This window comes from Panulirus ornatus, chromosome 49 (genome assembly GCF_036320965.1).
Source record: "Panulirus ornatus isolate Po-2019 chromosome 49, ASM3632096v1, whole genome shotgun sequence".
NCBI classification, from domain to species: Eukaryota; Metazoa; Arthropoda; class Malacostraca; order Decapoda; family Palinuridae; genus Panulirus; species Panulirus ornatus.
The window spans coordinates 10,155,437-10,179,822 of NC_092272.1; the positions used below are offsets into that span (position 1 = coordinate 10,155,437).

At 42.2% G+C, this 24,386-nt stretch overlaps 1 protein-coding gene across 4 annotated transcripts in view; it reads left to right on the plus strand.

The window, feature by feature from the left end:
* Mys45A (SDA1 domain containing protein Mys45A) overlaps window positions 1–24,386 on the plus strand; it is a 91,625-nt gene that overhangs the window by 17,204 nt on the left and 50,035 nt on the right. For 3 of the 4 annotated variants that reach the window (XM_071690954.1, XM_071690953.1, XM_071690955.1), the window contains exon 3: window positions 9,527–9,718. The exons of the other annotated variant lie outside the window; for it this stretch is intronic. In XM_071690954.1, the coding sequence (XP_071547055.1) occupies window positions 9,527–9,718 (192 nt within the window). The remainder of the gene's footprint in view (window positions 1–9,526; window positions 9,719–24,386) is intronic. 4 annotated transcript variants of the gene reach the window in all.

The following is a 24,386-nucleotide window of genomic DNA, read 5'->3' on the forward strand; positions in this document are numbered from 1 at the left end:
TAACATTGTTTGTGGATGGGGTTGTTAGGGAGGTAAATGCAAGATTTTGGAAAGAGGGCACGTGATGCAGTCTGTTGTGGATGAGATAGCTTGGATGTGAGTCATTGTTGTTCGCTGAAGATACAGCGATGACTTATTCCATGTGAAGAAAATGCAAGAAGCTGGTGACTAAGTTTGGTAAAGTGTGTGATAAGAAGAAAGTTAAGAGTAAATAAGAAGAAGAGCAAGGTTATTAGGTACAGTAGGTGAGGTCAAGTCAATTGGGAGTAAAGTTTGAATGGAAGAAAAACTGGAGGAAGTGAAGTGTTTTAGATATCTGGGAGTGGATCTGGCAGCAGATGGAACTATGGAAGCGGAAGTGAATCATAGTGTGGGGGAGGGGTTGAAAATTCTGGGAGCCTTGAAGAATGTTTGGAAGTCGAGAACAGTATCTTTGAAAGCAAAAATGGGTATGTTTGAAGGAATAGTGGTTCCAACAATGTTGTATGGTTGCGAGGCATGGGCTATGGATAGAGTTGTGCGCAGGAGGGTGATGTGCTGGAAATGAGATGTTTGAGGACAATATGTGGTGTGAGGTGGTTTGATCAAGTAAGTAATGTAAGGGTAAGAGAGACATGTGGAAATAAAAAGAGTGTGGTTGAGAGAGCAGAAGAGGGTGTTTTGAAATGGTTTGGTCACATGGAGAGGATGGGTGAGGAAAGATTGATCAAGAGGATATATATGTCGGAGGTGGAGGGAACGAGGAGAAGTGGGAGACCAAATTGGAGGTGGAAAGATGGAGTGAAAAAGATTTTGAGTGATCGGGGCCTGAACATGCAGGAGGGTGAAAGGCATGCAAGGAATAGAGTGAATTGGAATGATGTAGTATACCGGGTCGACATGCTGTCAATGAATTGAACCAGGGCATGTGAAGCGTCTAGGGTAAACCATGGAAAGTTCTGTGGGGCCTGGATGTGGAAAGGGAGCTGTGGTTTTGGTGCATAATTACATGACAGCTAGAGACTGAGTGTGAACGAATGTGGCCTTTGTTGTCTTTTCCTAGCGCTACCTCGCACACGTGAGGGGGAAGGGATGTTATTCCATGTGTGGTGAGGTGGCAATGGGAATGAATAAAGGCAGACAGTATGAATTATGTACATGTGTATATATGTATATGTCTGTGTGTGTATATATATGTGTACATTGAGATGTATAGGTATGCATATTTGTGTGTGTGGATGTGTATGTATATACATGTGTATGTGGGTGGGCTGGGCCATTCTTTCATCTGTTTTCTTGCGCTACCTCGCTAACGCGGGAGACAGCGACAAAGCAAAATATATAGAAAATAAATGAATAAAATCCCTGGCAATAGGGGAGAAAGAATACTTGCCACACACTCCTCACGTGTCATAGAAGGTGACTAAAGGAGATGGGAGCGGGGGGATAGAAACCCTCCCCTCCTTGTATTTTAACTTTTTGAAAGGGGAAACATATCAGGAAATACATATATGCACAAGTACATATTTACGATTGCTGCCCTCGGCCATTCCCGTCGCCACACCGCCACACATGGATCAGCACTCCCTCGTTCGCACTCAGTCTCTAGCTGTCATGTGTAATGCACCAAAACCACAGCTCCCTTTTCACATCCAGGCCCAACAGACCTTTCCATGGTTTACCCTAGATGTTTCACTTGCCCTGGTCCAGTCCATTGACAGCACATTGACCTTGGTATACCACATTGTTCCACTTCACTCTATTCTGTGCATGTCTCTCACCCTCCTATATGTTCAGGGTCTGATTACTCAAAATCTTATTCACTCCATCCTTCCGCCAATTTGGTCTCCTTCTTCTTGTTCCCTCCACCTCTGAGACATATATCCTCTTTGTCAGTCTTTCCTCACTCATTCATTCCATATGCCCAAACCATTTCAGCATACCCTTTTCTGCTATCCCAACCACACTATTACCCTTTCGTTACTTACTTGATCAAATCAAAGTGGGTGCAGAGATGGAGCATGACTTCAAGAGCCTTTAGATCATGGGTAATACCAGCATTCTGTCATAGAAATTTATCCTGGCGTAGTCATATATGTAAGAAAAAAATGTGTATCAGGGTACTCTTGGGCTGATTAGTCCCAATTTCAGTTGACAGTATGTCATTTTCTTCTCAAGTTGCCCCCAAAAAAAAAAAATCCTTGTGAGAAATTGTCATGTGAAACAAAAAGTTTCCATCGTGATCATTAAAAGTGAGACTAGACTGAAATACTTTATTGATGTGAAACTAATAAAAGAAATGTATAAATCATTGCTATGTAGGCAGCATGGGTGGGATTTAACTCAGCCTTATGACATTTGTATGTGTGTCTAGAAGCAGTTCCTAAATTTTGGGAGACAAGGTTGTTTGGGAAGCAATTTTCAAACTTGGGGAAGATTAGCAATTGTTAGCGTAGTTTTTTTGCAGCTGTAGACTGATATCAATTTGCACAATTGAAATATTAATATGAGTTGACTTAAGTCAATTGTCCCTGTGAAATGGGTTAGATTATTGTACAATGCTGTTTGTAGCTATTGATCACATAAACCATTTGTTCTTTCACAAGCATCCTTTTCACCTGGGATCCCATACCCATCTATCACTCCATGCTCCATTCTGTTCCTATCCATCTAATCAGGGTAACCACCACACATTGTTTTTCCCCGAGATATATTTTCTCTTATGCTCTTTGAGATTCTTTCCAGAAGGCATCCATAATCTTTCCTCTTTCATTATATGGTGGATATGAAGTCATTACAGAAATTCTTAACCTCTCACATTTAAGTTTTACAACTTCTTTTCACTTGCTGGCACACTTGCAATCAAACATCTTTTCAAACCACTCATCTTTTCTTCACAGTGCTACATCATCTCTTTTATGACAGTACACACTACTTTCAAGCCTCATGTCACACCCTTCTCTCCTTTCCAGTCAAAGGTCCTACGACCTTTCAGCCCTGTCTGACATCTACTTAAGATGTTTGATTTCCCTTTTCTGTAAGTCCTACAGTTTCCACTATATCCCTCACATGCCTTTCACCCTCCTGCATGTTCAGGCCTTGATCACTCAGAATCTTTTTTTATTCTGTCCTTTCATCTCCATCTTGGTCTCTCTGTTCTTATTGTTCCCTCCACCTCAGACAAATATATCCTCTTTGTTTGCCTTTCTTCACTCATTTTCTCCATATGACAAAACCATCAGCATACCCTCTTCAGCTCTCTCAACCACACTCTTTTTATTACTACATCTCTCTCTTACTTTTTCATTACTTTTTTTTTTTTTATACTTTGTCGCTGTCTCCCGCGTTTGCGAGGTAGCGCAAGGAAACAGACGAAAGAAATGGCCCAACCCCCCCCCCCATACACATGTATATACATACGTCCACACACGCAAATATACATACCTACACAGCTTTCCATGGTTTACCCCAGACGCTTCACATGTCTTGATTCAATCCACTGACAGCACGTCAACCCCGGTATACCACATCGCTCCAATTCACTCTATTCCTTGCCCTCCTTTCACCCTCCTGCATGTTCAGGCCCCGATCACACAAAATCTTTTTCACTCCATCTTTCCACCTCCAATTTGGTCTCCCTCTTCTCCTCGTTCCCTCCACCTCCGACACATATATCCTCTTGGTCAATCTTTCCTCACTCATTCTCTCCATGTGCCCAAACCATTTCAAAACACCCTCTTCTGCTCTCTCAAGCACGCTCTTTTTATTTCCACACATCTCTCTTACCCTTACGTTACTTACTCGATCAAACCACCTCACACCACACATTGTCCTCAAACATCTCATCTCCAGCACATCCATCCTCCTGCGCACAACTCTATCCATAGCCCACGCCTCGCAACCATACAACATTGTTGGAACCACTATTCCTTCAAACATACCCATTTTTGCTTTCCGAGATAATGTTCTCGACTTCCACACCTTCTTCAAGGCTCCCAGAATTTTCGCCCCCTCCCCCACCCTATGATCCACTTCCGCTTCCATGGTTCCATCCGCTGCCAGATCCACTCCCAGATATCTAAAACACTTCACTTCCTCCAGTTTTTCTCCATTCAAACTCACCTCCCAATTGACTTGACCCTCAACCCTACTGTACCTAATAACCTTGCTCTTATTCACATTTACTCTTAACTTTCTTCTTCCACACACTTTACCAAACTCAGTCACCAGCTTCTGCAGTTTCTCACATGAATCAGCCACCAGCGCTGTATCATCAGCGAACAACAACTGACTCACTTCCCAAGCTCTCTCATCCCCAACAGACTTCATACTTGCCCCTCTTTCCAAAACTCTTGCATTTACCTCCCTAACAACCCCATCCATTAACAAATTAAACAACCATGGAGACATCACACACCCCTGTCGCAAACCTACATTCACTGAGAACCAATCACTTTCCTCTCTTCCTACACGTACACATACCTTACATCCTCAATAAAAACTTTTCACTGCTTCTAACAACTTGCCTCCCACACCATATATTCTTAATACCTTCCACAGAGCATCTCTATCAACTCTATCATATGTCTTCTCCAGATCCATAAATGCTACATACAAATCCATTTGCTTTTCTAAGTATTTCTCACATACATTCTTCAAAGCAAACACCTGATCCACACATCCTCTACCACTTCTGAAACCACACTGCTCTTCCCCAATCTGATGCTCTGTACATGCCTTCACCCTCTCAATCAATACCCTCCCATATAATTTACCAGGAATACTCAACAAACTTATACCTCTGTAATTTGAGCACTCACTCTTATCCCCTTTGCCTTTGTACAATGGCACTATGCACGCATTCCGCCAATCCTCAGGCACCTCACCATGAGTCATACATACATTAAATAACCATACCAACCAGTCAACAATACAGTCACCCCCTTTTTTAATAAATTCCACCGCAATACCATCCAAACCTGCTGCCTTGCCGGCTTTCATCTTCCGCAACGCTTTTACTACCTCTTCTCTGTTTACCAAATCATTTTCCCTAACCCTCTCACTTTGCACACCACCTCGACCAAAACACCCTATATCTGCCACCCTATCATCAGACACATTCAACAAACCTTCAAAATACTCACTCCATCTCCTTCTCACATCACCACTACTTGTTATCACCTCCCCATTTGCGCCCTTCACTGAAGTTCCCATTTGCTCCCTTGTCTTACGCACTTTATTTACCTCCTTCCAGAACATCTTTTTATTCTCCCTGAAATTTAATGATACTCTCTCACCCCAACTCTCATTTGCCCTTTTTTTCACCTCTTGCACCTTTCTCTTGACCTCCTGTCTCTTTCTTTTATACATCTCCCACTCAGTTGCATTTTTTCACTGCAAAAATCGTCCAAATGCCTCTCTCTTCTCTTTCACTAATACTCTTACTTCTTCATCCCACCACTCACTACCCTTTCTAATCAACCCACCTCCCACTCTTCTCATGCCACAAGCATCTTTTGCGCAATCCATCACTGATTCCCTAAATACATCCCATTCCTCCCCCACTCCCCTTACTTCCATTTTTCTCACCTTTTTCCATTCTGTACTCAGTCTCTCCTGGTACTTCCTCACACTGGTCTCCTTCCCAAGCTCACTTACTCTCACCACCCTCTTCACCCCAACATTCACTCTTCTTTTCTGAAAACCCATACAAATCTTCACCTTAGCCTCCACAAGATAATGATCGGACATCCCTCCAGTTGCACCTCTCAGCACATTAACATCCAAAAGTCTCTCTTTCGCACGCCTGTCAATTAACACGTAATCCAATAACGCTCTCTGGCCATCTCTCCTACTTACATAAGTATACTTATGTTTATCTCGCTTCTTAAACCAGGTATTCCCAATCATCAGTCCTTTTTCAGCACATAAATCTACAAGCTCTTCACCATTTCCATTTACAACACTGAACACCCCATGTATACCAATTATTCCCTCAACTGCCACATTACTCACCTTTGCATTCAAATCACCCATCACTATAACCCGGTCTCGTGCATCAAAACCACTAACACACTCATTCAGCTGCTCCCAAAACACTTGCCTCTCATGATCTTTCTTCTCATGCCCAGGTGCATATGCACCAATAATCACCCACCTCTCTCCATCAACTTTCAGTTTTACCCATATTAATCGAGAATTTACTTTCTTACATTCTATCACATACTCCCACAACTCCTGTTTCAGGAGTAGTGCTACTCCTTCCCTTGCTCTTGTCCTCTCACTAACCCCTGACTTTACTCCCCAGACATTCCCAAACCACTCTTCCCCTTTACCCTTGAGCTTCGTTTCACTCAGAGCTAAAATATCCAGGTTCCTTTCCTCAAACATACTACCTATCTCTCCTTTTTTCACATCTTGGTTACATCCACACACATTTAGGCACCCCACTCTGAGCCTTCGAGGAGGATGAGCACTCCCCGCGTGACTCCTTCTTCTGTTTCCCATTTTAGAAAGTTAATACAATTACTTACGTGATCAAACTACCTCACACCACATATTGTCCTCAAATATTTCATTTCCTCCAGTTTTTTCAATTGAAACTTGCACCCCAGTTAACCTGTCACTCAACCCTGCTGAACCTAAAAACCTTGCTTTTATTCACATGTACTCTCCACTTACTCCTTTCCCACACTCTTCCAAATTCAGTCATGAGCTTCTGCAGTTCCTTATTTGAATGTGCCACCAGTACTGTGCCATCAACAAACAACAACTGACTAACTTCCCAGGCCCTTTCATCCCTCATAGATTACATGCTTGCCAGTCTCCCCAAGACTCTTGCATTAACCTCACTCATCAACCCATCCAATTAAACACCCATGGTGATATCACACACACCTGCCACAGACTACCCCTTGCTTGGAACCGTTCTCTCTCCTCTCTTCCTTTTTGTGTACAAGCCTTACACCCTTGATAAAAACTTCTCATTGCCTCTAGCAGCTTTCCTCTCAGACCTTCCACAAGGAATCTCTATCAGCCCTATCATATGCTTTCTCCAGAGCCATAAAAGCCACATACAGACCTATCTGTTTCTCTAAGATTTTCTCAAACATTCATTAAAGCAAACACCTGATCCACACATCCTCTACCACTTCTGAAACCACACTGCTCCTCCCCAATATGCTGATCTGTATGTGCCCTCACCCTCTTAATCAGTATCCTTCCATACAATTTATCAAGTACACTCAACAAATGTGTACCTTTGTAAGTTAAACACTCACCTTATTCTCCCTTGCCTTTAAATGGTGTTACCATGATCCGTACATGCATTGAATATCCTTACCAACCAATCATCAACAGAGTCACTCACTTTTTTAATCAGTTCAACTGCAATACCATCTCCTCCAGCTGCCTTGCCACATTTTATCTTATGAAAGGCTTTCATTACCTCTTCTGTCTTCATCAAGCCACAGTCCATGACTCTCATGTCACTCCTACCCAAACGCCCAACATCTGCTACCCTATTATCAGACACATTCAACAGTCCTTCAGAATATTCACTTCATCACTACCCATTATCACTTCCCCTTTTGCTCTATTCATTGATGCTCTAATTTGTTCTTTTTTCACATTATTAACCTCCTTGCAAAATATCTTATTCTCCCTAAAGGTCATTGATACTTCCCCACCCCAACTCTCATTTACCCTCTTTTTCAACCCCTGCACCCTCCTTTGACTTGCTGCCATTTTCTGTTATACAACCCCCAATCATTTGCACTCCTTCCCTGTAAGTACAGCCCAAATGCCCCTCTTTTCTTTTTCGCTAGCAACTTTACTTCTTCATCTTACATTCATTTATACCTATTTATTTATATTTTATTATACTTTGTCGCTGTCTCCTGCATTAGCGAGGTAGTGCAAGGAAACAGACAAAAGAATGGCCCAACCCACCCACATACACATGTATATACATACACGTCCACACATGCGCATATACATACCTATACATTTCAACATATACATATACATACATACACAGACATATACATATATACACATGTACATAATTCATATGTGCTGCCTTTATTCATTCCCGTCGCCACCCCGCCACACATGAAATGACAACCCCCTCACCCTGCACGCACGCAAGGTAGCGCTAGGAAAAGACAACAAAGGCCACATTCGTTCACACTCAGTCTCTAGCTGTCATATATAATGCACCAAAACCATATCCCCCTTCCACATCCAGGCCCCACAAAACTTTCCATGGTTTATCCCAGACGCTTCACATGCCCTAGTTCAATCCATTGACAGCACGTCGACCCCGGTATACCACATCATTCCAATTCACTCTATTCCTTGCACACCTCTCACACTTTTGCATGTTCAGGCCCCAATTGCTCAAAATCTTTTTCACTCCATCCTTCCACCTCCAATTTGGTCTCCCACTTCTCCTCATTCCCTCCACCTCTGACACATATATCCTCTTTGTCAGTCATTCCTCACTCATTCCCTCCATGTGACCAAACCATTTCAATACACCCTCTTCTGCTCTCTCAACTACACTCTTTTTATTACCACACATCTCTCTTACCCTTTCATTACTTACTCGATCAAACCACCTCACACCACATATTGTCCTCAAACATCTCATTTCCAACACATCCACCCTCCTCCGCACAACCCTATCTATAGCCCATGCGCTGCAACCATATAACGTTGTTGGAACCACTAGTCCTTCAAACACCCATTTTTGCTTTCTGAGATAGTGTTCTCGCCTTCCACACATTTTTCAACACTCCCACAACTTTTGCCCCCCCCCCCCCCCCCCCCCCCCCCACACACACACACACACACACACACACACACACACACACACACACACACACACACACACACACACACACACTTCTGCTCCATGGTACCATCTGCTGCCAATCCACTCCCAGATATCTAAAACACTTCCCTTCCTCCAATACACATGTATATACATACACGTCCACACACGCACATATACATACCTATACATCTCAACATATACATATGTATATATACACACACAGACATATACATATGTACACATGTACATAATTTATACCTACATTCATTTATTCCTCTTACATTTTGCTCACCCAAGTAGACCTGGATTGTTTGTTCAAAATAATTGTTATCATCATGCTTTCATTTGAGTTTACGTGCATCTTTTGTGTGAATGCTCTCAGAAAAAGGTCTGTAGACCTAGTCCTTCTGGCTTTCATTTTTTAATTTTGCTGTTTTCTCAAGACATTTTAGTTTTGATGAAGTTGAGAGTGAGGAGGTATGGTTTTGATTGTAGTTGTTTGTAATTCTTATTAATTGCAAAGGAACTCACTCATTGGGAACCTATGATTCAGGTACTAAAATAACGAGATCTTTAAAGATAATGAATAGGATCTGTTGAAAAATACTATGATTGATTGCTTGAATGTACCAGAATTTCATTTCAATAAAAGAGTGAGTTGGAGTTGGTACATAACATGTAGAATGATTATTCCTCTTGTATTTGCAGATATCTCATTGTTACCCAGAGAAGTTGAGTGAGTTTCCTCAAGAAATGGTTACCATGTTGAAGCGCCATGGCTCTGTATTACATCCAGAAATGCGAATGTCGTTTGTTAAGTCACTTGTTTTGCTGCGCAGTAAAAACATGCTTGCTCCCACTGATCTTCACACACTCTTCTTTCAGCTACTCCATTGCCAGGTGAGTTGAAGTGATTGTACTGACTATTGTATGTTGACCAAAGGTGTTAGTAAACTCTGCCTGTTGGTGGTTATGCCACAGTGAGAAGTCACCTTCATTAAGGTTGTATCATTGTTCAAGATTGAAAAAGAGTGCATTCTCACTAAGGAGTTTCTTTCTCCAAAGGAGTCCATCATTTCCCTACCACTGAATGTAGCATAACTCTGAAACTGCATGGTGCCCTATAAGATTTGTCTTGTGATTATATAATTAGATTAATTTTTTTGCTTAATTGACAATAGAAATATTGTTATTAAGAATGAAAATTGAAAAATATGTCATGTGTTCCATTCTGAAGTGGAAGCCAGGAAACTCTCAGGACTGGCCATGGGTACATCGAGTGTGAGATAAAATTTCAGGATGCACAAAGTCTGTATATACTACCCATTGAGAAATTGCAAGTATGGCAAAACTTGCATATCTTACTAGGAAAGTGCAAATTTAACTACCCCTGAAAATGCTTCAACTGGCTTTAGAAAGTTAAATGCCAGTTTAGGGAAAGGATGTAAATTTTATTCTCCAGAATTGTGCACATCACTACTAGAGATATGGGACTGCTTGAATGAGTACTGTGAGAACCACCACATATTAGTGATGATGAAACATATCCTTCATGCCTACGACATGGAAAGATTCTCTCTCAGTCTCAGTCATGGTATTAGACAGAGACAGGGAAGAACTATCTGAGGGGGAAAGGGTCAAACAAAGGCAGGGAAGAACTGCTAAAGGAGGAAATTTCACTGGTCTCCTCCTGATTGCTGAGGGAACTGAAAATCACACTGCCAGGTTCAGTAGAACAGCATAATCTCCCCATAACATACAGACAAGTCATGTAACATCCTTTATATAAGCCGATAACCATTTAAATCAGTTAGGGGATAGGGGAGAAAGAATACTTCCCACACATTCCTCACATGTCGTAGAAGGCAACTAAAGGGGACAGGAGCGGGGGGCTGGAAACCCTCCCCTCCTTGTATTTTAACTTTCTAAAAGGGGAAACAGAAGAAGGAGTCATGCAGGGAGAGCTCATCCTCCTCGAAGGCTCAGATTGGGGTGTCTAAATGTGTGTGGATGTAACCAAGATGAGAAAAAAGGAGAGATAGGTAGTATGTTTGAGGAAAGGAACCTGGATGTTTTGGCTCTGAGTGAAACGAAGCTCAACGGTAAAGGGGAAGAGTGGTTTGGGAATGTCTTGGGAGTAAAGTCAGGGTTTAGTGAGAGGAGAAGAGCAAGGGAAGGAGTAGCACTACTCCTGAAACAGGAGTGGTGGGAGTATGTGATAGAGTGTAAGAAAGTAAACTCTAGATTGATATGGGTAAAAGTGAAAGTTGATGGAGAGAGAGGGGTGATTATTGGTGCATATGCATCTGGGCATGAGAAGAAAGATCATGAGAGGCAAGTGTTTTAGGAGCAGCTGAGTGAGTGTGTTCGTAGTTTTGATGCACAAGACTGGGTTATAGTGATGGGTAATTTGAATGCAAAGGTGAGTAATGTGGCAGTTGAGGGAATAATTGGTGTACATGGGGTGTTCAGTGTTGTAAATGAAAATGGTGAAGAGCTTGTAGATTTATGTGCTGAAAAAAGACTGGTGATTGGGAATACCTGGTTTAAAAAGAGATATGTACATAAGTATACGTATGTAAATAGGAGAGATGGCCAGAGAGCGTTATTGGATTACGTGCTAATTGATAGGCATGCGAAAGAGAGACTTTTGGATGTTAATGTGCTGAGAGGTGCAACTGGAGGGATGTCTGATCATTATCTTGTGGAGGCGAAGGTAAAGATTTGTAGAGGTTTCCAGAAAAGAAAAGAGAATGTTGGGGTGAAAAGAGTGGTGAGAGTAAGTGAGCTTGGGAAGGAGACCTGTGTGAGGAAGTACCAGGAGAGACTGAGTACAGGATGGAAAAAGGTGAGAACAAAGGAAGTAGGGGGAGTGGGAAAGGAATGGGATGTATTTAGGGAAGCGGTGATGGCTTGCGCAAAAGATGCTTGTGGCATGAGAAGAGTGGGAGGTGGGCAGATTAGAAAGGGTAGTGAGTGGTGGGATGAAGAAGTAAGATTATTAGTGAAAGAGAAGAGAGAGGGATTTGGACGATTTTTACAGGGAAATAATGCAAATGAGTGGGAGATGTATAAAAGAAAGAGGCAGGAGGTCAAGAGAAAGGTGCAAGAGGTGAAAAAGAGGGCAAATGAGAGTTGAGAGTTGGGGTGAAAGAGTATCATTAAATTTTAGGGAGAATGAAAAGATGTTTTGGAAGGAGGTAAATAAAGTGCGTAAGACAAGGGAGCAAATGGGAACTTCAGTGAAGGGGGCAAATGGGGAGGTGATAACAAGTAGTGGTGATGTGAGAAGGAGATGGAGTGAGTATTTTGAAGGTTTGTTGAATGTGTTTGATGATAGAGTGGCAGATATAGGGTGTTTTGGTCGAGGTGGTGTGCAAAGTGAGAGGGTTAGGGAGAAGGATTTGGTAAACAGAAAAGAGGTAGTAAAAGCTTTGTGGAAGATGAAAGCCGGCAAGGCAGCTGGTTTGGATGGTATTGCAGTGGAATTTATTAAAAAAGGGGGTGACTGTATTGCTGACTGGTTGGTAAGGGTATTTAATGTATGTATGTATGTATGTATGGGGTGCCTAAATGTGTGTGGATGTAACCAAGATGTGAAAAAAGGAGAGATAGGTAGTATGTTTGAGGAAAGGAACCTGGATGTTTTGGCTCTGAGTGAAACGAAGCTCAAGGGTAAAGGGGAAGAGTGGTTTGGGAATGTCTGGGGAGTAAAGTCAGGGGTTAGTGAGAGGACAAGAGCAAGGGAAGGAGTAGCAATACTCCTGAAACAGGAGTTGTGGGAGTATGTGATAGAGTGTAAGAAAGTAAATTCTCGATTAATATGGGTAAAACTGAAAGTTGATGGAGAGAGGTGGGTGATTATTGGTGCATATGCACCTGGGCATGAGAAGAAAGATCAAGAGAGGCAAGTGTTTTGGGAGCAGCTGAATGAGTGTGTTAGTGGTTTTGATGCACGAGACCGGGTTATAGTGATGGGTGATTTGAATGCAAAGGTGAGTAACGTGGCAGTTGAGGGAATAATTGGTATACATGGGGTGTTCAGTGTTGTAAATGGAAATGGTGAAGAGCTTGTAGATTTATGTGCTGAAAAAGGACTGATGATTGGGAATACCTGGTTTAAAAAGCGAGATATACATAAGTATACTTATGTAAGTAGGAGAGATGGCCAGAGAGCGTTATTGGATTACGTGTTAATTGACAGGCGTGCGAAAGAGAGACTTTTGGATGTTAATGTGCTGAGAGGTGCAACTGGAGGGATGTCTGATCATTATCTTGTGGAGGCTAAGGTGAAGATCTGTATGGGTTTTCAGAAAAGAAGAGTGAATGTTGGGGTGAAGAGGGTGGTGAGAGTAAGTGAGCTTGAGAAGGAGACCTGTGTGAGGAAGTACCAGGAGAGACTGAGTACAGAATGGAAAAAGGTGAGAACAATGGAAGCAAGGGGAGTGGGGGAGGAATGGGATGTATTTAGGGAATCAGTGATGGATTGCGCAAAAGATGCTTGTGGCATGAGAAGAGTGGGAGGTGGGTTGATTAGAAAGGGTAGTGAGTGGTGGGATGAAGAAGTAAGAGTATTAGTGAAAGAGAAGAGAGAGGCATTTGGACGATTTTTGCAGGGAAAAAATGCAATTGAGTGGGAGATGTATAAAAGAAAGAGACAGGAGGTCAAGAGAAAGGCGCAAGAGGTGAAAAAAAGGGCAAATGAGAGTTGGGGTGAGAGAGTATCATTAAATTTTAGGGAGAATAAAAAGATGTTCTGGAAGGAGGTAAATAAAGTGCGTAAGACAAGGGAGCAAATGGGAACTTCAGTGAAGGGCGCAAATGGGGAGGTGATAACAAGTAGTGGTGATGTGAGAAGGAGATGGAGTGAGTATTTTGAAGGTTTGTTGAATGTCTTTGATGATAGAGTGGCAGATATAGGGTGTTTTGGTCGAGGTGGTGTGCAAAGTGAGAGGGTTAGGGAAAATGATTTGGTAAACAGAGAAGAGGTAGTGAAAGCTTTGCGGAAGATGAAAGCCGGCAAGGCAGCAGGTTTGGATGGTATTGCAGTGGAATTTATTAAAAAAGGGGGTGACTGTATTGTTGACTGGTTGGTAAGGTTATTTAATGTATGTATGACTCATGGTGAGGTGCCTGAGGATTGGCGGAATGCATGCATAGTGCCATTGTACAAAGGCAAAGGGGATAAGAGTGAGTGCTCAAATTACAGAGGTATAAGTTTGTTGAGTATTCCTGGTAAATTATATGGGAGGGTATTGATTGAGAGGGTGAAGGCATGTACAGAGCATCAGATTGGGGAAGAGCAGTGTGGTTTCAGAAGTGGTAGAGGATGTGTGGATCAGGTGTTTGCTTTGAAGAATGTATGTGAGAAATACTTAGAAAAGCAAATGGATTTGTATGTAGCATTTATGGATCTGGAGAAGGCATATGATAGAGTTGATAGAGATGCTCTGTGGAAGGTATTAAGAATATATGGTGTGGGAGGAAAGTTGTTAGAAGCAGTGAAAAGTTTTTATCGAGGATGTAAGGCATGTGTACGTGTAGGAAGAGAGGAAAGGGATTGGTTCTCAGTGAATGTAGGTTTGCGGCAGGGGTGTGTGATGTCTCCATGGTTGTTTAATTTGTTTATGGATGGGGTTGTTAGGGAGGTAAATGCAAGAGTTTTGGAAAGAGGGGCAAGTATGAAGTCTGTTGGGGATGAGAGAGCTTGGGAAGTGAGTCAGTTGTTGTTCGCTGATGATACAGCGCTGGTGGCTGATTCATGTGAGAAACTGCAGAAGCTGGTGACTGAGTTTGGTAAAGTGTGTGGAAGAAGAAAGTTAAGAGTAAATGTGAATAAGAGCAAGGTTATTAGGTACAGTAGGGTTGAGGGTCAAGTCAATTGGGAGGTGAGTTTGAATGGAGAAAAACTGGAGGAAGTAAAGTGTTTTAGATATCTGGGAGTGGATCTGGCAGCGGATGGAACCATGGAAGCGGAAGTGGATCATAGGGTGGGGGAGGGGGCGAAAATTCTGGGGGTCTTGAAGAATGTGTGGAAGTCGAGAACATTATCTCGGAAAGCAAAAATGGGTATGTTTGAAGGAATAGTGGTTCCAACAATGTTGTATGGTTGCGAGGCGTGGGCTATGGATAGAGTTGTGCGCAGGAGGATGGATGTGCTGGAAATGAGATGTTTGAGGACAATGTGTGGTGTGAGGTGGTTTGATCGAGTGAGTAACGTAAGGGTAAGAGAGATGTGTGGAAATAAAAAGAGTGTGGTTGAGAGAGCAGAAGAGGGTGTTTTGAAGTGGTTTGGGCACATGGAGAGAATGAGTGAGGAAAGATTGACCAAGAGGATATATGTGTCGGAGGTGGAGGGAACGAGGAGAAGAGGGAGACCAAATTGGAGGTGGAAAGATGGAGTGAAAAAGATTTTGTGTGATCGGGGCCTGAACATGCAGGAGGGTGAAAGGAGGGCAAGGAATAGAGTGAATTGGAGCAATGTGGTATACCGGGGTTGACGTGCTGTCAGTGGATTGAATCAAGGCATGTGAACCATGGAAAGCTGTGTAGGTATGTATATTTGCGTGTGTGGACGTATGTATATACATGTGTATGGGGGGGGGGTTGGGCCATTTCTTTCGTCTGTTTCCTTGCGCTACCTCGCAAACGCGGGAGACAGCGACAAAGTATAAAAAAAAAAAAAAAAAATGTCTCATGGTGAGGTGCCAGAGGATTGGCGGAATGCTGGCATAGTGCCATTGTACAAAGGCAAAGGGGATAAATGTGAGTGCTCAAATTACAGAGGTGTAAGTTTGTTGAGTATTCCTGGGAAATTATATGGGAGGGTATTGATTGAGAGGGTGAAGGCATGTACAGAGCATCAGATTGGGGAAGATCAGTGTGGTTTCAGAAGTGGTAGAGGATGTGTGGATCAGGTGTTTGCTTTGAAGAATGTATTTGAGAAATACTTAGAAAAGCAAATGGATTTGTATGTACCATTTATGGATCTGGAGAAGGCATATGATAGAGTTGATAGAGTTGCTCTGTGGAAGGTATTAAGAATATACAGTGTGGGAGGCAAGTTGTTAGAAGCAGTGAAAAGTTTTTATTGAGGATGTAAGGCATGTGTACGTGTAGGAAGAGAGGAAAGTGATTGGTTCTCAGTGAATGTAGGTTTGCAGCGGGGGTGTATGATGTCTCCATGGTTGTTTAATTTGTTTATGCATGGGGTTGTTAGGGAGGTGAATGCATGAGTTTTGGAAAGAGGGGCAAGTATGAAGTCTGTTGTGGATGAGAGAGCTTGGGAAGTGAGTCAGTTGTTGTTCGCTGATGATACAGTGCTGTTGGCTGATTCGTGTGAGAAACTGCAGAAGCTGGTGACTGAGTTTGGTAGTGTGTGTGAAAGAAGAAAGTTAAGAGTAAATGTGAATAAGAGCAAGGTTATTAGGTACAGTAGGGTTGAGGGACAAGTCAATTGGGATGTAAGTTTGAATGGAGAAAAACTGGAGGAAGTAAAGTGCTTTAGATATCTGGGAGTGGATTTGGCAGCAGACGGAACCATGGAAGAGGAAGTAAATCATAGGGTGGGGTAAGGGGCAAAAGTTCTGGGAGCGTTAAAGAATGTGTGGAAGTCGAGAACATTATTTCGGAAAGCAAAAATGGGTATGTTTGAAGGAATAGTGGTTCCAACAATGTTATATGGTTGCGAGGCATGGGCTATGGATAAAGTTGTGCGGAGGAGGGTGGATGTGCTGGAAATGAGATGTTTGAGGACAATATGTGGTGTGAGGTGGTTTGATCAAGTAAGTGATGATAGGGTAAGAAAGATGTGTGGTAATAAAAAGAGTGTGGTTGAGAGAGCAGAAGAGGGTGTTTTGAAATGGTTTGGTCACATGGAGAGAATGAGTGAGGAAAGATTGACCAAGAGGATATATGTGTCAGAGGTGGAGGGAATGAGGAGAAGTAGGAGACCAAACTGGAGGTTGAAGGATGGAGTGAAAAGGATTTTGAGTGATTGGGGCCTGAACATGCAGGAGGGTGAAAGGCGTGCAAGGAATAAAGTGAATTGGAACGATGTGGTATACCAGGGTCGACGTGCTATCAATGGATTGAACCAGGGCATGTGAAGCATCTGGGGTAAACCATGGAAAGTTCTGTGGGGCTTGGATGTGGAAAGGGAGCTGTGGTTTTGGTGCATTATTACATGACAGCTAGAGACTGAGTGTGAACAAGTGTGGCCTTTGTTGTCTTTTCCTAGTGCTACCTCGCGTACATGAGGGGGAGGGGGTTGTTATTTCTTGTGGCAAGGTGGCGATAGGAATGAATAAAGGCAGACAGTATGAATTATGTACATGTGTACATAATGTATATGTCTGTGTGAGTGTATATATATGTATACGTTGAGATGCATAGGTATGTATATTTGCCTGTGTGGACATGTATGTATATACATGTGTATGTGGGTGGGTTGAGCCATTCTTTTGTCTGTTTCCTTGCGCTACCTCGCTAATGCGGGAGACAGCGACAGAGCAAAATAGATAGATAGATAGAACAAATAAAATCCCATTTATGAGGGGCTTGCTAAACAAGTCAAATGTAGTATGTGCAGCATTCATTGAAACATGTATTAAAGGCCAGATGAATAGTTAGGTCTGAATAGCAAACCACAACCTGTACAGATGTGATAGGACTGGAAGATCATGTTGAGGAGTTGGATTGTACATAATAGCTACTCTTATAACAACTGAACTCCAGAATTTCTCAAATGATGTAGAAGCAGTCATTGTCAAGGATGAAAACCCAAATCTGGTCATTACATTAATCTCTTGATCACTAGGTGCAAAGCCTCAAGAATTTACAGAACAAATAAGAAACAAAATCATGGCTTGACCTCTTTGGAAACCTAGTCCCAATATATTTGTCTTAGGAGACTTCTACCTACCACACACTTAATGAAGACAGACAGAAAATATCATTTTAACTGAAATCTCTGACTCTAGAAACAACTTGAACTTACAGCTGTAAAGAAGAGGGTTATTCAGACTGTGTGAAAAGTTCTCCCTTAGTCATTGAATAATATAACCAGCTGGAAGAAGCATCACTTAGGACTTCCTACTCCATTCTCAGTGATTAGAGCAAATTATCTCCCACCCCACCCATATTGTTAACTGCTGTGAGCACTCTCCTAATATCCCTGCTCTGTTTTTCACTTTTAATCCTTCATTCTGTAACAACACAATTTTGCCCCCGAGATGGTCTGTTTTACCACAGTCTCGCAAATGTATCTGTTTTAATGGTTTCTCCCCTCCAGCAGCTCCTTCTAAATGTAAATATTGACTCCTTAACAAAGCTGAGTGGAATTACTTATGAAAATTCTTTCCAGACTTTCCTTGGGTAAATTACTTTTTTATATGTGGCGATGCTTCTGCCTCCAACGGATGCATAGCAGATGTTTTTGTTAGGGGAATGGGGGCATTTATCCCTACTTCTCCAATACAACCCCTTTTTTAATCCATGGTTCAACTGTTCCTATTCTAAGGCCATTCAAGCGAGGGATCATGCATATCGAGCATGGAAAAATTCTCATCCCTTCAACTCCCATTCACCATATGTCACTGCCCATACTCATTGCAAGTACATTATCTTTGAGGAAAAGTGTTACTTTATTTAAAGGAAGTGAGATAATCTCTCCTTGTCATCTAGCGATAGTTCTTTCTGATCTTTAGCTAAGGCCATTTCTAACAGCAACTGTCACTTTACCTTTCTTTCACTTTTCCATTTGGACTGCAGACAGAGCAACTTTGGTTCCTGTTTCTCCAACTCTACCTTGGATGACTCTGATGGTCCTCTCACTGATCCTGTGCCCCTTCCCATAATCTCTTTTTGAACCGACTGAAAAGCACATCTCTCTCTCTCTCTCTCTGGACACAAGCAAAACCTCTGGTTGTAATGGCATCCATCACCATCTATCAAAAGAGTGTGCCTGTAAACTTGCACTAGTGCTTGCTTGTGTGTTCTATTTTTGGTTTAAAAACCATAACTTTTCCTTCTTCGAAGCATGCTTTGGTACATCCCATCTCTGAGAAGGGTGACTGTTCTACCTTTTTCAAGTTTTTGAATCCCTTGTCAATTCCCATATCCTCAAACATCTTGAATCTTAGTCTGCTTTCTTATAACCAGTGTGGCTTCCATGTGGCAAGATTCACAGGTGATATTCTTTCCTATCTTACTTAGTTTTGGTCATCATCCCTAAAAGATTTTAAGGAATCCTTTGTAGTTGCCTTTGACATATCTAGAGCTTTAAACAGGGTGTGGCACTGGGGTCTTTTCTGGAAGTTCTCCCCTTTTGGCATTCCTCCCTCACTTTGCTCCCTCATGTCTAGCTCCCTCTCTGGCTTATTTGTCTTCATGGTTGTCGATGGATTAGCTTCTCCCCATTTCTTCATCAACAGCAGTGTCCCTCAAGATTCTGTCTTATCTCCTACACTTTTTTTTGCTTTTTATCAGTGATTTCCTTTCTTCCACAAATAATCAAATGCACTCATACATTGACAACTCAACATTGCATTTCTCCACATCCTTCAGTTCTGCTCCTTGTCTCACAAGTTGTGACACAACATCATCAGTAAACTCAGACTTGGACAGGATATTTCAGTGGGTAGACAATATCTGGTTGTTTAATGCCTCCAAGACCCAGTTCCTTCCCATATCTATTGAAAATTCCTCACAACTTCCCCTTCTCCTTTGACAGCTTTGTAATTCCTCACAACTTCCCTCTCTCCTTTGACAGCTCTGTAATTCCACCTCTTGACTTAATGAACACACTTAGCATTATTGTAACATCCACTCTATCTTGGAAACCCCAAACACTATGCAATAGCTAAGTCTGTCCTTAAGAAACTGGGAGTCCTGTTAGATGTTGAAATTTCTTGTCCTCCAAACAGGTGCTCCACTAAGGATTTGCCTATCCTTGTATGGAGTACTGCGTTAACATCTTGGATGGTTATGGCTTTGCATCTTTTCTTGACGGCATTGAGTTGAAAGCATTCTGACTTATAAACTATTCCAGGCTGACTTCAAAATTTGACCTGCTTGTCCAGTACTGCAAAGATAGTTCACTTTCCCTCTGTTATAGGTATTACTTTGGTTTTTGTTCCTGAGAGCTTGCTTCTTGTTTGCTAGACCACAAAATACTTGGCAAATTGCTGTGTCGCATGATTACTGTATGGCTGTTGGCAACTCAAGGGTGGGCTGTTTTGATAACTGTTTCTTTCCCAACACCTTTAAGCTTTGGAACTCTCTACCCTGTTTTGTCGTTTCCAACAACTGTGATCTGGGACATTTTAAAAGATGTGTTTTTCTTTTCCTCCAAAATTAGTAAATAATTTCCCTTGTCTTTCTTTTTTCCATTCCATAAACCTCTCAGTATTTCAGTTCAGGCCTGGCCATGATATGGAATTAGTTCATGACCGGAGCCTCTAGTAGGGAAGAATGAGGGGTGACTTGATATGTGACATTACCATCATAAACAACCAAACTGAAGGATAAACAAGTTTGGTTGCTAAATTGTCAAGATAGAACACATGTAACAATGGAAGTTTATTCTGTTATTTCTTTATTAATTATAAACAGAGCAAGGTTATTAGGTACAGTAGGGTTGAGGGACAAGTCAACTGGGAGGTAAGTTTGAATGGAGAAAAACTGGAAGAAGCGAAGTGTTTTAGATATCTGGGAGTGGATTTGGCAGAGGATGGAACCATGGAAGCGGAAGTGAAACATAGGGTGGGGGAGGGGGTGAAAGTTCTGGGAGCGTCGAAGAATGTGTGGAAGTCGAGAACATTATCTGGAAGAGCAAAAATGGGTATGTTTGAAGGAATAGTGGTTCCAACAATGTTATATGGATGCGAGGCGTGGGCTATGGATAGAGTTGTGCGGAGGAGGGGATATGTGCTGGAAATGAGATGTTTGAGGACAATATGTGGTGTGAGGTGGTTTAATCGAGTAAGTAATAATAGGGTAAGAGAGATGTGTGGTAATAAAAGGAGTGTGGTAGAGAGAGCAGAAGAGGGTGTTTTGAAATGGTTTGGTCACATGGAGAGAATGAGTGAGGAAAGATTGAGTAAAAGGATATATGTGTCAGAGATGGAGGGAATGAGGAGAAGTGGGAGACCAAATTGGAGGTGGAAAGATGGAGTGAAAAAGATTTTGAGTGATCGGGGCCGGAACATGCAGGAGGGTGAAAGGTGTGCAAGGAATAGAGTGAATTGGAATGATGTGGTATACCAGGGTCATTGTGCTGTCAGTGGATTGAACCAGGGCATGTGAAGCGTCTGGGGTAAACCATGGAAAGTTCTGTGGGGCCTGGATGTGGAAAGGGAGCTGTGGTTTTGAGACTGAGTGTGAACGAATGTGGCCTTTGTTGTCTTTTCCTAGTGCTTCTTCGCGCACATGAGGGGGGAGGGGTTGTTATTTCATGTGTGGCGGGGTGGCAATGGGAATGAATAAAGGTAGACAGTATGAATTATGTACATGCGTTTATATGTATATGTCTGTATGTGCATATATATGTATACATTTTCCATAGCCAGAGTTTGAACCATTATGTGACATTCATTTTTTTTACATTTCATTTCAAGCTAGAAGTTTCAGTTTTCTAAATCATTTCTTACATTTTTCATATGTATATATATGTATATGTGTGTGTGTTATCCCTGGGGATAGGGGAGAAAGAATACTTCCCACGTATTCCCTGCGTGTCGTAGAAGGCGACTAAAAGGGAAGGGAGCGGGTGGCTGGAAATCCTCCCCTCTCGTTTTTTTTTTTTTTTCTTTTTTTTAATTTTCCAAAAGAAGGAACAGAGAAGGGGGCCAGGTGAGGATATTCCCTCTAAGGCCCAGTCCTCTGTTGATAACGCTACCTCGCTAATGCGGGAAATGGCGAATAGTACGAAAGAAAAAAGAAAAGATGTGTGTGTGTGTGTATATGTGCATATGTGTGTGTATGTATATATATATGTATATATATATATATATATATATATATATATATATTTTTTTTTTTTTTTTTTTTTTTTTATACTTTGTCGCTGTCTCCCGCGTTTGCGAGGTAGCGCAAGGAAACAGACGAAAGAAATGGCCCAACCCCCCCCATACACATGTACATACACACGTCCACACACGCAAATATACATACCTACACAGCTTTCCATGGTTTACCCCAGACGCTTCACATGCCTTGATTCAATCCACTGACAGCACGTCAACCCCTGTATACCACATCGCTCCAATTCACTCTATTCCTTGCCCTCCTTTCACCCTCCTGCATGTTCAGGCCCCGATCACACAAAATCCTTTTCACTCCATCTTTCCACCTCCAATTTGGTCTCCCTCTTCTCCTCGTTCCCTCCACCTCCGACACATATATCCTCTTGGTCAATCTTTCCTCACTCATTCTCTCCATGTGCCCAAACCATTTCAAAAACACCCTCTTCTGCTCTCTCAACCACGCTCTTTTTATTTCCACACATCTCTCTTACCCTTACGTTACTTACTCGATCAAACCACCTCACACCACACATTGTCCTCAAACATCTCATTTCCAGCACATCCATCCTCCTGCGCACAACTCTATCCACAGCCCACGCCTCGCAACCATACAACATTGTTGGAACTACTATTCCTTCAAACATACCCATTTTTGCTTTCCGGGATAATGTTCTCGACTTCCACACATTTTTCAAGGCTCCCAAAATTTTCGCCCCCTCCCCCACCCTATGATCCACTTCCGCTTCCATGGTTCCATCCGCTGACAGATCCACTCCCAGATATCTAAAACACTTCACTTCCTCCAGCCTCTCACCATTCAAACTCCCCTCCCAATTGACTTGACCCTCAACCCTACTGTACCTAATAACCTTGCTCTTATTGACATTTACTCTTAACTTTCTTCTTCCACACACTTTACCAAACTCCGTCACCAGCTTCTGCAGTTTCTCACATGAATCCGCCACCAGCGCTGTATCATCAGCGAACAACAACTGACTCACTTCCCAAGCTCTCTCCTCCCCAACAGACTTCATACTTGCCCCTCTTTCCAAAACTCTTGCATTTACCTCCCTAACAACCCCATCCATAAACAAATTAAACAACCATGGAGACATCACACACCCCTGCCGCAAACCTACATTCACTGAGAACCAATCACTTTCCTCTCTTCCTACACGTACACATGCCTTACATCCTCGATAAAAACTTTTCACTGCTTCTAACAACTTGCCTCCCACACCATATATTCTTAATACCTTCCACAGAGCATCTCTATCAACTCTATCATATGCCTTCTCCAGATCCATAAATGCTACATACAAATCCATTTGCTTTTCTAAGTATTTCTCACATACATTCTTCAAAGCAAACACCTGATCCACACATCCTCTACCACTTCTGAAACCACACTGCTCTTCCCCAATCTGATGCTCTGTACATGCCTTCACCCTCTCAATCAATACCCTCCCATATAATTTACCAGGAATACTCAACAAACTTATACCTCTGTAATTTGAGCACTCACTCTTATCCCCTTTGCCTTTGTACAATGGCACTATGCAAGCATTCCGCCAATCCTCAGGCACCTCACCATGAGTCATACATACATTAAATAACCTTACCAACCAGTCAACAATACAGTCACCCCCTTTTTTAATAAATTCCACTGCAATACCATCCAAACCTGCTGCCTTGCCGGCTTTCATCTTCCGCAAAGCTTTTACTACCTCTTCTCTGTTTACCAAATCATTTTCCCTAACCCTCTCACTTTGCACACCACCTCGACCCAAACACCCTATATCTGCCACTCTGTCATCAGACACATTCAACAAACCTTCAAAATACTCATTCCATCTCCTTCTCACATCACCACTACTTGTTATCACCTCCCCATTTACGCCCTTTACTGAAGTTCCCATTTGCTCCCTTGTCTTACGCACCCTATTTACCTCCTTCCAGAACATCTTTTTATTCTCCCTAAAATTTACTGATAGTCTCTCACCCCAACTTTCATTTGCCCTTTTTTTCACCTCTTGCACCTTTCTCTTGACCTCCTGTCTCTTTCTTTTATACTTCTCCCACTCAATTGCATTTTTTCCCTGCAAAAATCGTCCAAATGCCTCTCTCTTCTCTTTCACTAATACTCTTACTTCTTCATCCCACCACTCACTACCCTTTCTAAACAGCCCACCTCCCACTCTTCTCATGCCACAAGCATCTTTTGCGCAATCCATCACTGATTCCCTAAATACATCCCATTCCTCCCCCACTCCCCTTACTTCCATTGTTCTCACCTTTTTCCATTCTGTACACAGTCTCTCCTGATACTTCTTCACACAGGTCTCCTTCCCAAGCTCACTTACTCTCACCACCTTCTTCACCCCAACATTCACTCTTCTTTTCTGAAAACCCATACTAATCTTCACCTTAGCCTCCACAAGATAATATATATATATATATATATATATATTATCATGATCTTTCTTCTCATGCCCAGGTGCATATGCACCAATAATCACCCACCTCTCTCCATCAACTTTCAA